This window comes from Nylanderia fulva, unplaced genomic scaffold (genome assembly GCF_048542155.1).
Source record: "Nylanderia fulva isolate GAGA-0341 unplaced genomic scaffold, ASM4854215v1 Scaffold38, whole genome shotgun sequence".
Lineage (NCBI taxonomy): Eukaryota > Metazoa > Arthropoda > Insecta > Hymenoptera > Formicidae > Nylanderia > Nylanderia fulva.
The window spans coordinates 954,514-972,070 of record NW_028190455.1 but is presented as its reverse complement, the minus strand read 5'-3'; the positions used below and the strand labels follow the sequence as shown (position 1 = coordinate 972,070).

The window sequence follows — 17,557 nt, the reverse complement described above, 5'->3', positions numbered from 1 at the left end:
GTGTGTCGGTATTTTTAATTATACATATATATATATATATTTTTTTTTTTTTGCATATATTATCCTATCTACTTTTTTTAATTTGAGGATCGCGAAATCAATGATGTACTATTATTATTACAGAATATCGAGTTTCTTTGTTTGCGATGAACGAAGGCATATTTTTCCCCCCGATTCGCGTTTCGTTCGATAAATGTAGCTATGTAATTATTAGGGAAGGGAGGGAATTTTTCGCCTTATCGCCGTGAATTAATGCGAATGATTGTGCACGCAATTGCCGAACTCTCTAACGTTTATTTTTGGAACAGCGGCCACTCGTATAAGGCCTTCAACCAATTTGACCTTTCTTTTCACTCTCGATTTCGAACAGAATGATTCCTTTCGTCATGTCACGTACGTTCTATAACAATACGATATTTCTTTTGTATATATATTTCTCGACACCACGATCTTTCTTTCTCACACAAATATGTTTAATTATTCAACTCGTATTTTCCCAGGTCTGTTTCTCTCCTCACATATGTCCTTTATTTTTTATGCTAAAATATTCTGTTATACATACGTTCTAAATATGTATCCTTCTTTTATACATATGTTTTTATAAATCCTTTCTTATACACATGTTCTTATATATCCTTCTCTTTTCTTATATATCGATTTTATTCTCTTAAATGGAATCGGTGAAAATGTCATTAATTATACTTATACAGTGACAAGATTTCATCGAAGATCGATGAGGTTTTTTTACATAGCTTCAGAAAACATTCACTTTGCTTCTCTTACACTGTGGTTATAACAGTAAGATTTCTATAATTAGTATTAAAATTCAGAATTAAATTTTACTTCTAAAATCTGGCAAATTAAAAAAAAATTCCACAAAAAGTGAACAAAATTCTTGCTCAAAAATAATATTGCTATGAATTTATTTTACATATAAAATTAAAATATAAGACAAATCTAAATATATCGCTGACTGAAACAGCCATAGCCAGCCAACTGATTTTTTTCAGTGGGGTCTCTCGCAGTGTTATACTTGTAACTGAAACCACTGTTTATCATACATCGACTCTATTTAAGAGAGTATATATCCTTTTCTGGTATTTACTGCGCGGTTGACATTTTTACGACGCTTTACGTGTCCTTACATGCCGTGCGGTTTTCTTCTCCCGGAGTTTTTTTAATATTATTGCATTGACAAATTCTCTCTTATAAAAACTTTATTTACTATTTATTCGTAACTATTTTGACCTTCGGCTCCTTTCATTTCGATTGTGTGGCCCTGCCCTCGGATTCCCTGCTCTCGTGCCTCCCTTCCCCTGTACGATCCACGGTTACCGTCGTTTCCCTCTCTCTGGTAGTCCGTCTCCCTCTACGTCTCTGTGTTTCTCTCGGTTTTATTCGCACGGTTTTCCATTCCGTAGTAATTATGTGGCGCGGCAGCATGAAGCCTCTGCAAACGATTTTTTTTCTCGACGTGTGAGTAAGAACAGTCGATACCGAGCGTTCCTGTCGTTACCAGTTATTCGCGACGGATATGTCCGGCTAAATCAATTCTCCGCATCTTCTTCTTCGGATATCGCGCGGATTTTTCTCCAGGTGACGTTTCTTAATAACATAGGAATACTTATATAACGCGACGATGATTTATATGTTTACGCGCGCGGCAAAATTAATCACAGAAAAGGTCAACTTTTTGTAATGAATTTGCATTGTTAATAGCGAGGAGATAATTATCGTATCATTAGTGTTTTTCATTGATATACTTGTTCGGAGAAAAAATCCTTGGATTAGCATACAAAATCACGAAGATTTTTTAAAATTGGGTTAATCAAACGAATCAAAATGTATCTATTTCCAATTTTTCGTCAATATAATTTGCGATCGTATATTTCTGCATCAAAGGTAATTAAATATGTGTGTATGTGTGAAACCGATAATTATAATTAATCGTAAAAAAGAAAAATCGTAAAACAAAGATTTATTTCAATTTTAACATATTTTACCACCCGATATTCTTTATCTATTATATATATATTTTATCAAAAATCTCAGTGAAAGTTATTATTTAGGCTGACTGATAGAATACGCAAGCTTCAAATGTCATATTTATTATTCTCGGGGTTTGATTACGGTCTCTCGATATTTAGACTGTCGAAACAGCGGATCATAAAATAAGCCAATATATAAGGCACGGTTTGTAAACCAGAGATATTCGATTTTCTTTCGGCTACGAACTATATACGAACTTTCTTTAACGAATCGATTTTATATATCAGTCTTTTCTTGACAAGTTTTTAATTAGAATTAGAAATATTCCGAATGAGAGAAAGAGAGAGAGGAATAGTTTGAATAATAAAACTGAATCATTTATCATTTATCATTGATCCTATATCCTTGTAACACACATCGACGATAATTATTTGATTTCAATATCGTTAACCTTAATTAAAGACAGTTGTACGGTTAGTTAATGGATTTACATATCGGAGCAATTTGACCTTTATTCTCATGACACATTTCCCCGATCGTTACATCAAGATTCGTCATCAATTCTTTCGCGGTAATAGAATATTCCACGTGGCATATCATTCGCTATCAACTTGATTATTGACAACACATGCCGATCGCGTACATATCTATAACGCACGCTTTATATTCACGTGTAATGCCAGATCGTTCTTTATGAAATACGCGATAATACAGATATATTCGACAAATGTGCGTGATTTATATTTATATGTATATATATACACACACGATATAAATTGATTAAATCTACAACGTGCACAGTTATTCGCCAGCGAGAGGGAACTTAAACTTGGAAGCCGCATAAATATCCGCTCGGCAAAGCAAGCAAACCGATGGAAGCCGTATATATTGTGAATTTTTCTTTCTGACTTTACGAATTTTGCGGCAGCTCTTGTCGAATATAATTATCCGCGCATATATGTATATATGTGTATATATATACATATATATGTATACATATACAAGCAGTGCTTATTGTGTGAACGCTACAGCTAGAACGTTTATATATGTATATCGACTCCAAAATTATACGATGATTCACTATTAAATCTATAGTCGCTCCACTGTGTCATTTTCTAGATTCAAAATAACAAACTTCTGTAATTGTATTATTACACGGTATTTTTTATTCAAAGAGTCTCACAAGAGTTTCACAAAACTTTAATTATTAGTTTCGATTTTTAGTCGTTTATTAGTTAAATTGTTCTATTTTTTCTAGCCACATTGTAGAATCATTAATTGTAAGAATTTCTTCAATGCAGCTTCCGATGAGTCAAACTCATGTTATAGGCATTTATCCTAAGCAGTATAGTCGCATTCTTTGACATGACGTATAGGTGTATACAATATTCTCATAAGCTTGTGCTTCATTTCCTTCGTCCTTCGACGTGACATAAAAAATTTATTTACTATAAGTATCTTACTTTGGCGCCGCTACGCGACACCTCAGTCATTTATTTTTACGATCGGAAGCCAATTAGTAGCTCCGATAGCCGGCTTCATCGTAGTGAATCAGTTACGAGGAAAGAGGAAATGAGTCACGCGGGTTAGGCAGTTCATTCGTGATGTAATTGCATCGGTTTCGCGATGCAGAAATTCTCGTGCTGAAAGTACAATAAGTCATAAAAAGCAAACCGCGCGTGATAAAGTATAATAAAAAGAGTAAGAGTAAAAAAATCGTATAATTATATGCGTGACACTTATTTTAAAGAACGAAAAAACACGGTCAAAATGACCTATATCTCGTATCTTTTTTTTAAATTATGAATTAAATTATTTTATGATTAATTAATTGAAGTTATTAATAATTTATATATAATTTATATATATATATATATAATATAAAGATGAAATTCTAAAGAGATGTTGAACGTTTAAACGTAAAAATAGAAGTAATTAGTTTCTCGTGATTTTACCACGTGACGTAATCAGCTGTTTATTACATACATTGAAATGCAGTCAGATAACTCTTTATCTCATAAAACTTGTCTGGTTAAGTCTATTATTTTACGGGAAAATAACGTCTAATAACGAAGACACAAAATACGAGGAAAATATTTATTTTTCGTTAAACACACGTTTGAAACTATTTATTTTCCGCGATAATATCAGAGTAGCATCCCTGACACGTATCCGTAACACGCCAATTTCGCGTTTTTTTTTTATATACAATCACAAGTTAAAAAAAAGTCTTACTCAGTCGACACCTCTCACGAGTGTCAGTTTACCGAAAATCGTTCGATATTTTTTCGCGGAATGCGTATTAGTAATTGATATTTTTTATAGCGATTTCTTTGTAAGAAATTTTATGATAAATTATTCAGTGTGAGTCAGAGACCTGACGTATGTAAGAGTAAGATTGTAAGAATGTCTTATTAATGAGTTTTCTGATATCGGCTCGTTAAACCGTCTCTCTTAACAGCGGTGATTGAACTCCGATCGATTCCGCGCCGAGTTTCCGTGACCCTACTACGTCAAAACAATGAACAATTATATCGGGAGGATTAAAAATAAGTCGAACGATATCCTCGCGATTTTCTCACATTCAGAAAATTTCTCTTGATTAATTCCACGGTGTGGGAAAATTTTTAAAGGGGAATAATCGGGATATAAAATTCGATAAGAATTTAAGAAGCGAGTAAGAATCTCTCTGATATATATATATTTTACTTATATATTTCTCTCGCGCGGTTTTAAATAAGGAGGTCTTTCACCAGAGAAATCATGCATAATTTCATATTTAGAAATATAGAGATAATACTATCTTGTGAAGCGAATAGAATGTGGTGATGCATTATGTAAGCCGATTTAGTTAGTGTTAGGTTTCATCGATAAAGTCATTTCGCGCGCAACAATATAATCCAACGTCAAATCAGTTTCGACGTGTTTCTTATGTAAACAAGTCAACTTTTCTTATGTAAATGTTCAGCTGCTGCTGTGCGCGGCAAAGTTTGCGAAAAAGAATTTTTTCAGTTATATTTTCTAGAAACCTCTCGAGAACTTGCAATCAGCAAACTTGCAATTTTCCATTTTACGCAACGAAAAGATCGCACAGTTCCGTGCAATTATATCTATGTATTACGTAGTCGGCGACCCGCGATGGGATAGTAATTTGAGGTAGTTTAATTTAATTTAAGAGCATTGTTGAATTAATAGCGCGCGCGATATATGTATTTATATTATTGTCGTAGCTAGATTTTTTTAGCTATATCGTAGACCGCGTCTGCGTGATTGCTTTATCGCGAAGATAAGTGCACCTAGATCGAAAGCAAACACATGGTTATGACAGTCGTAATTATGTAAATCGCGAGTGCCGAATGATTGATTGTCGCGAGACAACGTATTCGATTTTCGGATCGTAAATCACATTTCTTTTGTCTCGTTAAATTAATGGACGTCGCATTTCGCATATTATTAATTTATTGGCCTATAAATCAAATCACATTTCGTTCCTTGATCAATCGGTGTATTTTTACCTTGCGTTATTCGCAAACACATCGTATACAATGTGATCGATTAAGTTTGAAGGTCAGGATTCTACAATTACACACGTTATCTTTTAATTTTTCAGTAGATAAGGTAAGAGAATTTTCCTTTGCATAAAACTAATTATTATGTTTGTAAATTATTTCCTTCCATTTTTTTTCGCGCTCTCGTGCGCCGCCTTTGAAATAATTTCTTTTATGCGCACAAGTGACTTTTATTTATTTATTTGCGAAGCAAAAGTATTATTGAACCGCGTCCTCGACCTGTTATCAATACACCTCAATTATGCTTTAATCGGCAATTTATATTACCTCTAATGACCATTAATAAGTAATATGCGAATTCTTTCGTGGAATTTTTCCGCGAAGGTCTTCCGAGATAAATGGAGCTCTCGCGTAATCGTTCAAATATAGAATTGCCTATATAAATCTCGATCTGGATGACATTTATATTGACAGGGCCGCGCGCGTTTTACGTCGGAAAGACTCGTTTATCGTCCCGCAATATAAATTGCGGGCGCAAATTATTGTGAATATGACGTATTGCACTTTGACATTGCGACTATCGCGTAATAGTTATGATAACTGCCTGACTGTCGCAAAACTTTTTGCGCCGTAGACTTCCGCGTTAATGGATTTAGACAGCATCGTACACGTTTCTCGAATATTATATGTATAGTTGTGCGAATACGTCCACCTGCTGGGAAAGTATTCTCTATTGAGTCTTTTTACATATTACATATATTAGAGCGGCATGTAGAGGTCTTATAAAGAAACGAATGTCTGTGTGTATGTCTAAATGAATAAGTAAATAATCCGCCTTTAAGAGCCGGTATTAAGTTTTCTATATATGTACAATATCGAATAATATACAATTAAAGCGTAAATCGGAATTTAATGACCGAAGGAAAATGGAACGATCGAATTATTTGAGTCTTCTTTCCAAGTGTTTGAGAAATTTTTCGAAGGATTTGAAATCGAGAAACCGATATTGTTTCCAGGCGGTATATTTTGCCGATGACGATTATAACTTTCGTGCATCCAACTTTCGACTTTCTCATGCAGAAACTTGGCGCAAGTTCTCGGTTGCAGGTATATGTATGATGAAATATGGTGCTAATGAGCACTATGAATTATTAGAATAAAACAGGGGCGACACACACACATGCACACACATACCTACACCCACACATACGAATGTTGTAAAGTGGAACTTGTAGATTGTTCTGCGTAGCATTATCCCCACAACAACTCGCATTGTTATGCAAATGAACTGTAGTCGCGTTCTAAGCACCCCTACATATTCACTGGCCTTTTTAAATATATTATGCGATTGCATGAATGAAGAAGTGTCGGAATTAAATTTACTGGAAAATGAAGGCTAAAGGTGCCTGCGATGCGGTTTCTAATTTTCGGTGAAAAATCATATATGTATAGAGTCACGACACGAAATTCCTCCAATTTCTAAGATGTAAAATCTTTCGTGGACGAAGGATTTTTAATCAGGATCAATTGACGCAATCAGAGTTCCCGGTATTATTTTCGGTACTGTATTCTTCTCCCTAAAAGCCTATTCAAGGGAGCCCTTTATTACACACGTAAACAAGGGTTAATCATTCGACTGCTCTTTTTGACGAGCAGTTCCTGCGCGAACGTCATCTCTCGTGCCGTTTCTTCTCGCTCTTAATTCGTAAAAGTCACGATTCGCGATGCGAAAATTGAACGACATTATAATGGCGGAATCCGAATAATCATCGCAATTTCAAGAGCATCGATTTTCTTTTTCATTCGAGAATTGTCGCCCACGAGATCCTGTTATTGAGAAGGGTTAAAAGGGTCGTTATCGAGACAAAAAAAAAGTCATTGCGGCTTATCGGCATTGGTTGAGGAGCAGATTCCGACGAATCCGCCTTTTGACCTTATAAAAGCAATATCCGCTTTGGGAATTCGTTTCCCGACAAAAGGTCTTTCCGCGCTGAGACTCGTCCTAGAAACTCACACCTTTTACGCCGAGTCATAAAGAGGATCGTGTTGTTGGGTGTCCCATTTCTGCCGCGTTTATCCTGTTAATAGCGGATTTCTCGATCAATTTGGAGTCGATCTTTTTTCGGTAAATATCGTCTTTTACGGTTTTAAAATTTTATATACATATTTCTATAATCGAGATGCAAATTAAAATTTCTTTTAAGATACTGCAGATATGAGAGAAAATGTTTTTTTCCCCAAAAGACTACACATAGGTATATGTATATATGAACTTCGAAATTGTGTTATAATAAAAAATTAAGGAGATAATTCTTTCTGAAAAAGTAGAATAGAATCTTTCTGATTTTACATTTTTTATAAATTATATATTTTATTATAAATTATGAATTAAATTATATTCTGTTTCCTATTTATTTTTGCACGAGAGGAGTTATTCTTTTCCCGATTGCAGTATAATTTGGAACGTATAGTTAAGGGGATCGCGTTATGGCATCGTATTTATTTTTTTGAAGATTTCTTTTTTTTAAATATTATATATTTTATCGTTTCTATGCCTCGTTTGTCGCCGTTGTACAATTGTGTACTGTAACACGAATCACTTGACGCGAGCGTTCTCGACACTCGACGAACTACAATGAGCGCAAACTACCACTTTTCTGCATCGTCGAGCCGTAATTCGTTCAATAAACGCGGGCGCGAGCGATGTTCAGCCTTAACGCTTAACATTAGAATTACTAGGCGGAGGTGCAGCCGTCGTCTTTCCCATGAAATCACCTATTATCGCTTTAGCTGCGGTCCTTGATGATTAAACATTCATGTCCCAGGTGGACACATAATCCCGATACTCGTGGAATAGCTATTCGCTCGCCGAGCGAAAAGCGTCGCGTTTAAAGGGTGTCCGATTGTGGGATCGCGAATTTGTCTGTCGTTGGTGCAAAAAAAATCCGAAATGTGTATAAAAGATGAAACGGGTTCTGCATAAAAATATGCTACGCAAGAGAATAAAAAAATTCGTCGCGTCACGCTCGAATATATTTTTATTCACTGGAGAAAGTACGGACGCTTGTCATAAAAAAAGTGCTACGTAAGAGAATACAAATTTTTTTTACCCGAGCGTGACTAATTGTTCTGGTCGGAAAAAAAAATATATATATATATATTTTATATTATATATACATATATGTATGTATGCCTAATTGTCACCTTGTTTCCGGTAAAATACCGGCGCATCGTATCCGTTTCCGGTTAAGGTATATCCACGCCATTTCGCATCGCGCTTATTCACTTTCGCTTCTGTCTGATGAACGATCGCCGAATCGGTTTCGATCGGATTTAGAATTCTCTTTTCACTTCGTGATAACCTTTTCCCTTTATGCGACGATAAATGTTTAAAAATATCGCGCTTTACGGGGCGTGACGCGTGCGGATGGACGCCTCTTCGGGTAAATGTGCATCGTTTGCGAAACTGTGTCACGTGTAATATCAGCTGTATCGGTGCGACGATCGGGGAGACCCTGATCAGCGTTTAGTCGATTATGTCAGGAATAAACTTCGATTCTCGGGCGACGAGAAAAGAATCGAGCTATATATTAAATGCGAATTAAAAAAAAAATTTTTCATAAAACTTTTTTAAAACTTTTCGATCGATCGCTCTTCATGATCTGATAAGAGATTACACTAATGAGAATTGAATAACATGGATGATAATATACGACGGAATAGGATAACATTGCTAAGCGAGACTCTTGTTTCAAAGGCAGTTCCCTTGATATTCCCTTCCGCGAATTTGCATGCAATATTATATACAGTTCGATACTACTTCCACGCGATGAAGCAGCACGTGCCAAGATCAGCTTCTCGTTTCGCTAGCACTTCGTGAATGTTCGGGCGAAATGATTTATAGAATCTAAGGCGCGGATCTCAAGTTCTTCGATTAGGACAGCTCGACTTGTCTTTTCTGTAGGATGGTATTGGATCCCAAGGCCACCAGTTTGCATAACGATTACGGAAGCTTCGATCGACCGTTGGGCGCCGGGGAGGGCCACGAGAGGGACGAAGCGGCTGTTGATGGAAGTAGCAGCGGGATGGCTCAGTCCAGCGACGTTTATCAACGGCAACCGTTGTTGCCTGGCGCGCCGCTGTCCAAGAGCAAAGACAAGTGGTCCTCGGGGGTGGCTTCGGGCTCGGACTACTACGAGGACGATGAGGATGAGAAGGATATCGAGAGTCTCGGCAGGCATCCTGGTATACCAAACGGTTCCGGCAGCGGTATTGTCAAGATCGACATACCAGCACCCCTTCGCGAGGAGCCGCGCTTCCCCAAGGAAAAGTGGAAGACCTTTCTTGGTAAGAAGCGTTATATTTTTTATTTTATTTATTTATTTTATTTATTTATTTGTTTTTTATTTATTTTATTTATTTATTTTAAAATTTTATTTATTTTAATGACAATCCCTTCTCTAAGAAGGGAAAGAATTAGATGTATCTTTATTTAAAAAAAAAATATGAAGAATCTAGCAATATAATATCAACGCGAATGAAACTTCATTAAGACTGTGAATTTTCATTATAATCGTAGTTTAGGTAATTTTTTTCAAATTTTTTAGCAAGTTCTGTTTTTTAGAAACTTGAACCGATAAAGCGAATTAAATTCACATTATTTCTAATAAGAGGTATACCGGTTTTAATTACCGGTTTTTTTAAAATCTAATTAATTAATTTGTTTTTGCGTTATCTCTTTTAAGAAGTTATGAAGCGAAGACTTAAAAAGTCTTGAAAAATATTTATATTATTTGACAAAGTTATATTACTTATGAGAAGTCAATTGACTTTGTTTAGAAAATGATATCAAACTCTAGTTCTTTTTTTATATGGTTTGCTATTTATCTCTATGATGTAATTTTAATAAAAATCAAAACTGAAATTTTACTAAACACAAGGAAAAGAAAGATACATTTATACATAACTAATTAATGAAAAATAATTGCGGTGCAATATGTAAATATAAATCTCGGTGATTTATATTGCAATTTTGATATTAGATACACGGAGAGAATGTTCTCTTAGAATTTACCTTGAAAAAGAATTTTATATAAGAGTTTTTCTAATTAATATATTTACCACAATAAAAAAACATTAATATGTACATAGTAAAATTAATTGAATATATTTTATATGTTATCATGGTAGATATTAATATTTTTTATTATGGTAAAAATATTAATCAGAGAAACTCTTAAAATTCTCCCAGTATTATATTATCTCCCGATTACCATGATTTAAATTTTAAGAGAAAATTCTCTCTGTATAGGAATGTATTTCTCTCTCGGTCTCTAATTAATAGCGAATTCGGTTGGATGCACTACTGCGCACTGAGTGCATATAAAGCACACAATTTTAAAATGACATAAGTAATTAAAAAAGTAAAATAATTAATAATAAGATCTATTATTATCATTATTCATATATCAACAAAAATAATAATGGCTCTTACTATTAATTATTTTCGAGATTATTTTCCTTTTTTAATTACTTATGTCATTGAAAACTTGTGTGTGGTTATATGCACTCATTGTCAGTGCATACTAGTGCATCTAATCGAATTCGCTATAAGAGAGTGTTTCTGTCTCGAAATACGGTCTAATTTATTTGACAAAAGCGCGGTTCTCTGAAACAAATTATCTCTATATGCGGTCGATTCGCTTATCGATTTCCATGGTTTTACATGTATAACCGCGACTGGATTTTTCTCATTGTCAGTAGTTTAAGCAATAAGTAGAGAATTCTCGCGGAGTTATCTAAGACTTGCCGGCTAATTCCGGCGATCTCAGAGTGCCTCTCCAGGTTCGCCTTTCTGTGACGTTCGCTCGTTACGGAGGGATTCATCGAGATCGAGGTCGTTAGATGGCCTGGTATATTCGCTCACAGTTATAATATAACCAGGCACTCTCGCGCAGGTTGATCTCGTACGAGAACCTCCCATCGATCGATCCCCTCTTTTCCGAGAGAGCCCGCACGGGTTTATCTCGGCGGCTCTTTTTGCATCAGAGTTAATCGAAACGAGCAGTTGGACGCATGCGAAATGCACAAAACGGATTTCACGAGTACCGTTACCGAGAATCTGTTACGACCACGGATCGTCGTTGCATGACAGAGTCAATTAATACCGCAGTTATTCTCAAAGATATGCTGAAAAGGGAAGAAAAGTAGCGTACGAAAGAAAATATTGTAGCATGTTTGTTTATATTAAAATAGAGAAAGAAAGCACGCTAAAAGATATCCATTGTGAGATAACTTTCGAAATTCTTTAAATAAAGATAAAATAAAATATAAATATAAATCAAATAAATGATAATGAGATGGTTTCAAATTTACCCAGATAAAAGATGAAATTAAAATAAATAAAAGCGTTTTTTTTTATTTGAATAAAACAATTTAGGATATGAAAAAAATTATACAATACATTTATAAATAAAAACAAGAATTTTTTAAATAAATAATTTGACAGATGATTTTATGTCTATATCGATGTAGACTTCCTAAACTTTGTATTAAATTAATTTGAAGACAATCCCATCTTTTATTTAAGGTGGAGATAATTCAAAATTTTGATAATGGAAAATTTTGATAAATAATAATTTACTTTGATATCTAAATAAAGATGAAATGAGGCTATTTTCATCTAGATGATGATATGATTATATACTTGATATATTATATAAATAATAATTTACTTTGATATCTGAATAAAGATGAAATGAGGCAATTTTCATTCAGATGATGATATAATTATATACTTTTATCTAGGCAGAAAACACTGATCAGTCATTGTTCTTTCAGCATTTCTCTTTATGGTCGTCAACTTTATACTGACGACGGCTTCCCTCGCGATGGTGCACGAGCGTGTCCCAGACAGAAATGCGTATGGTCCGCTTCCCGACGTAGTGTTGGACAACGTTGTCGCGCAGGATTGGGCGCTCAATGTCTCAGAAGTCCTGATCATGATCATGTCCAACTGCGCCATGGTTTTTATTATTTTCCATAAGCATAGGTACGTAAGAACGCGACGTAGAAGATGCATGAATGAATATGTTAACAAAGACTAAGGTTTTGCTGACAAATAAAATATTGATTTCTGCAGATTTATAGTAGTTAGACGAGTATTTCTCTTGATGGGGTTGCTCTACATGATGAGAAGTGTCACGATGTACGTGACGGTCCTACCGATCGCCAGTAAGACTTACTACTGCAGTCCGAAGGCGAACAACACCAGTCCGCTACTTGTGACGAAGAGGGTCCTGCAGCTCATTTCAGGCTTCGGCTTGTCTATCAACGGCAAGCACACTTACTGCGGGGATTACATTTACAGCGGACACACGGTCGTACTCGTGCTCAGTTATCTAATCATTAAGGAATGTACGTATTTTCCTCTTTGTTGAGAAAGGATAAAAACACGAAGGCACGACGGTAAAAATTGACGACTATAACGCACTTCAGATTCTCCAAAGAGATGTCAACCGATCCATTGGGGAGCGGGTTTGGCGGTGCTCGTCGGGGTAATTATGGTTTTGGTAGCTCACGGCCACTACACCGTGGATGTACTTATAGCGTATTATGTTACTACACGCTTGTGGTATATTTATCACACGCTGGCCAACAACCCAAATCTTAAGGTACGTTCTACTTTGGTGTCCGCACGAAAGTTCTCTACGATAAAAGTGTCTTTTTTCAAGATTTGATAATCGATACAATTCCAGTAGCAATTAATCTAATAATTAATATTGATTATATCACTATATTATAAATATGAATATAATATTTATTGTATAACATTGATAAACTTTAATTTTAATTAATTTGTCATATGCAATATAATAATTTATAAACGCGTGTTTGTATTTTGATATTACTGTTGCGTATAAGAACAATGAAACATTTGCAGCAATATGGACCAAACAACTTTTTGGCCCGGCTCTGGTGGTTCCATATCTTCAAGTATTTCGAGAAGAATGTAGGCGGCACGGTGCCACGACAATATGATTGGCCTCTACCCTGGCCTCGACGGTTTCTTGCCAAGCACCCTAACCGAGATAGTTAATACTTGTCTTGACTTCATGATAGAGGCTGTTAAAAACAAAAAAGTTACTTTCGTTGTATATATTATATACATACATACATATATATATACATACACACACACAATCTGCATATACACATTTAGGCTTGTTAAAACGTTGAGGTAAAAATATGGACTAGAGAAAGATATATATATATATGGGACAAATGATCGTTCCTTAAGAGCGACCATACGTTTGTTGAAGCATGTGATGCTTTATGTCGTTCACTTCTTTGTAAAACCAATCGTGACCTCTCAGACACAATACTCTCCCTCTTTTTTACTCATTCATTCACTCTCACTTTCACTCTTACTCTCACTATCACTATCACGTAAAGCCATCGTCCAATCGGCCCGAATTTATTTTTCGCTTGATTTTTATACGATTTATATACGATATAAAGAGTAGATAGAGAACGACGGAATCGAGTTTATGATAATAGTTTCTTATCAGATTCGGATGGAGGAAGATTTTCAAGACTTTAATACACACAAATTGACGTGTATTTAATGAAATGCGCGTTTGTATTTTCAAATAGCCGCACAACAAATCGAAAGTAAAATACGTTAAATAAGTAAACCTAGGACAAACATACATGTTTGTAGAAAAACTCGAAACTAGTAAGAGATATTTGTATAAGAAGTATTTGTAATATCTAGCGAATCATTATATAGTATATAAATAAACAGGAAGGCGAAATCTAAATTCTTCCTTCATACGAATCTTTCTCCACATTCTAACATCTCGACTTCCAATATCTAGACGTCGTTGGCTTTGATTTTGCATTCGCGGCACGAATTATTCCAGTGAAAAACGATCTCGCAGACAAATTTGCCAAAAGTACCCAACGCGGGTGACGTATGCATATTCTCATTACCGTTTCACTTTTATCGATTATCCTCGAAATTGTTTTCTTTGTACTATTCGTGTCGGAGAAAAGTATCCCAGTACTAGAAGCAATTGTACAATTTCGTGGGACCAAAACAGAAGCGTTCAATAGTAAAAATGTTAGTTTATATAGCACAAAATAAAATAAAAGCATATCGAGTTGCGAGGTGGCATGATCTCCATTATTGCAATTAATTATCTTATTGGCGTTGACAACAATTTTTAAATTAATATCTCTTGAGGATGTCCAGATTAGATTATGTGATATATTACCGGATGGAATTTGAACCTGCCATATATATGTACAATATACACTATATATAAATATACACTATATATAAATATATATATATATATATATATATATATATAATATATATATATATATATATATATATAATATATTTATATAACTTATATAATATATTTATATATTTACATTTATATGCCTGCATATGTATATAATTATTGTCGATTCAAACATAGGTGCCACGGATTTGGGTAGGTGTATTCATAAAAACTTCTGATGACATTTTCTCTTAGGCAATCTTCCATAGTAATTCTTGAATAACAGGACACATCTCAAGTTGGATTTAATCGATGTCATGCAAAAGTATAAAAAGTATATAAAGAAAAAAATAAATAAAAGGAAGAAAGTACCGAGAGAAGAACATGCCGCATTCACGTTTTCACGGAATAAAATCGTACGCTTGTGCATATACACCGAATGTTGTCACACATATATATACATACATACATATACATATGCGGTGAAGTGATGTAACACGCAAATTGTGCGAAATCGGGCAATCTTACATGCAGAGGCATTGATGTACACGATCGATCTTTCGTACACGATTCACTCTTCCTTCGTTCTTCTCGCGTTCTCATTGTTTCCACGCGATATTCCTTACGCCTCTTGCCCCGCTCTTTCTCTTGTATGAGGAAAGTGAGCGACATTTGTTTACTATAATTTCGTGTAAGAATGTTTGCAATTTTTTGAACGAGTGGAAAGATGCGCGAAGATGTTGTGAATCTCACTTAATAATGTACACGTAGGTACAAAGCGATAACGAGTTGTGTGGCCGTTCGTTTTTTCTAGCGTCCAATGAAAGAAATATGTGCGTGCGTGTGTATGCGTCTGTGTGCGTGCGCGTGTATTTTAAATGTGCTAAGCAATGGTTTAATCATAATTTAAATTAAGAACACATCTGTTATTCTGTTCGCGCATTGTTAAATTTTTTATCGAGTACATGGAACGCACTCTTGCAACTCATCATCATTGTTCGTTAAATTTTCCTTGTATATAATTTTGGAAAAAATAATAAAAATTCTTGACGGCGCGGTTTTTTCTGCCGAGGCTTACAAGCAAGTCTATATTTTTACAAGTATAAAAGATGCGTTAAAGTTATATACAGAATTAATTCGTAATTATCTTTTAATTACTTCCCGACTACGGTTGAACGCGTTCGATGATTTTGTGCGAAAAATTAGTAAAATGGTGAAAGAATGATAAGAGAAAGGAATTGCGATAACACTATTTGGTAGAATATATTAATGTTAACTCTTATCTTTTCCGTCTGTGATGATAAATGAAACAAAAGGAAGAGAATAAGAGATCCTGTGATCTCGGGGTCTTAATATAATATAATAGCTCGACCGCGGATCCGCAATTTCGAGTGTTTGCGTGTCTCTTACGACCGCACCTGATGTTTATTCTTAACATTGACATCATAGATGCGTGTAACTGTTGAACATATATTTTAATAAAAAAAAATCAATGTGGTTCTCTCTCGTGGTAAGGCTCTTTAGCTGAAGCATTCGTGCAGCAACAGCAGCAGTTCCGACGCGAAACAGATAATGCCGATAATTTAAGGATATATTTTTGAAATGTGTGCATATAATGTACATATATAGATGCACTGGTGTCGACTCGCACACACGCGTGTAATAGAAACGATTGCGCGTTAATCACGAATGGATACTTCAAGCGAATACGAAAAAAAAAACATACACGTTTAAATATTATAGATATATATTATATATATATAATATATTTTACACAGATGAATATGTGTTGTTGCGCATTTATCTATGTAAATAGATAGATGTACACGCGTGAAATGCATATTCGCATTGTGCTAATTATCGCTCGTTTTTCGGGGCGAATTTACGTTTCACGCGCGGCGAAAAAAACCTCGATGTGTAGAGCTTAGATTGGCCCAACGTTTACGAGGAGAATAATATTTTAGATTTGTCGAATGGGATAAAAAAAAAACGAAAGAAAAAGTGCGAGCCAAAGGATATATTCTCGAAAATTGATATGTGTATATACGTATACGGATATATAGTATATTATAAAAAATGATATATTTAAACGCACACATGATAGGGGAAGGCTTCTGTTAACGGAAGGGTCTCTCGTTGATGTTTAGTATATAAGACATAAGAAATAACTATATATACACATATATATGATATATATGCATATATATACATATATATTACATATATAGTATATATATTGTATATATAGTAGAGTTCATTATATTACAGCGTGTTTATATGTATATATATATAGACATACATATATATATATATCTATATTTTTACGTGTAGATATTTTTTTGTAACTTGTTACAATAATCTAATTAGATCAGTTAAGTATATGCATATATTAATATACATAAAGAAAGATATATGCGTTGTAAATAAAAGATAATAGCTTTTATCATTGCGTGGAAGCTAATCAAAAAAAATTTTGTTACCGTTACAATGACAGATTACAGCATTTTTCGATTAATCGTGGACTACAGTTGCCGATTCCACGTGTATCAAACTTGTCAAGGAAATCGATTAAAACTGCAAAATTTGATTTCCGTTACACTGTACATAACTCTTTATGATTACTCTATGATTACGGTTAAGGAGGACATTGATATTATTACAATAAAGAGTAGATTGTATTCGGCTTTACTTTATACCTACTTGTGTATTTATAATATTTATTACGTTTTTCATATGTTGATGTAATAAAGTTTTAAGTATACTTTA

At 34.5% G+C, this 17,557-nt stretch overlaps 1 protein-coding gene across 8 annotated transcripts in view; it reads left to right on the top strand.

The window, feature by feature from the left end:
• The window catches only part of LOC146722039 (phosphatidylcholine:ceramide cholinephosphotransferase 2), a 24,310-nt gene extending 6,753 nt beyond the window's left edge, over window positions 1-17,557 (top strand). For 6 of the 8 annotated variants that reach the window (XM_029302151.2, XM_085485634.1, XM_029302208.2 and 3 more), the window contains exons 2-6: window positions 9,463-9,845; window positions 12,339-12,549; window positions 12,640-12,914; window positions 12,996-13,171; window positions 13,441-17,557. In XM_029302151.2, coding sequence (XP_029157984.1) covers window positions 9,463-9,845; window positions 12,339-12,549; window positions 12,640-12,914; window positions 12,996-13,171; window positions 13,441-13,596 — 1,201 coding nt within the window. In that variant the 3' untranslated portion in view covers window positions 13,597-17,557. The other 2 variants (XM_029302183.2, XM_029302200.2) reach the window with 2 other exon arrangements.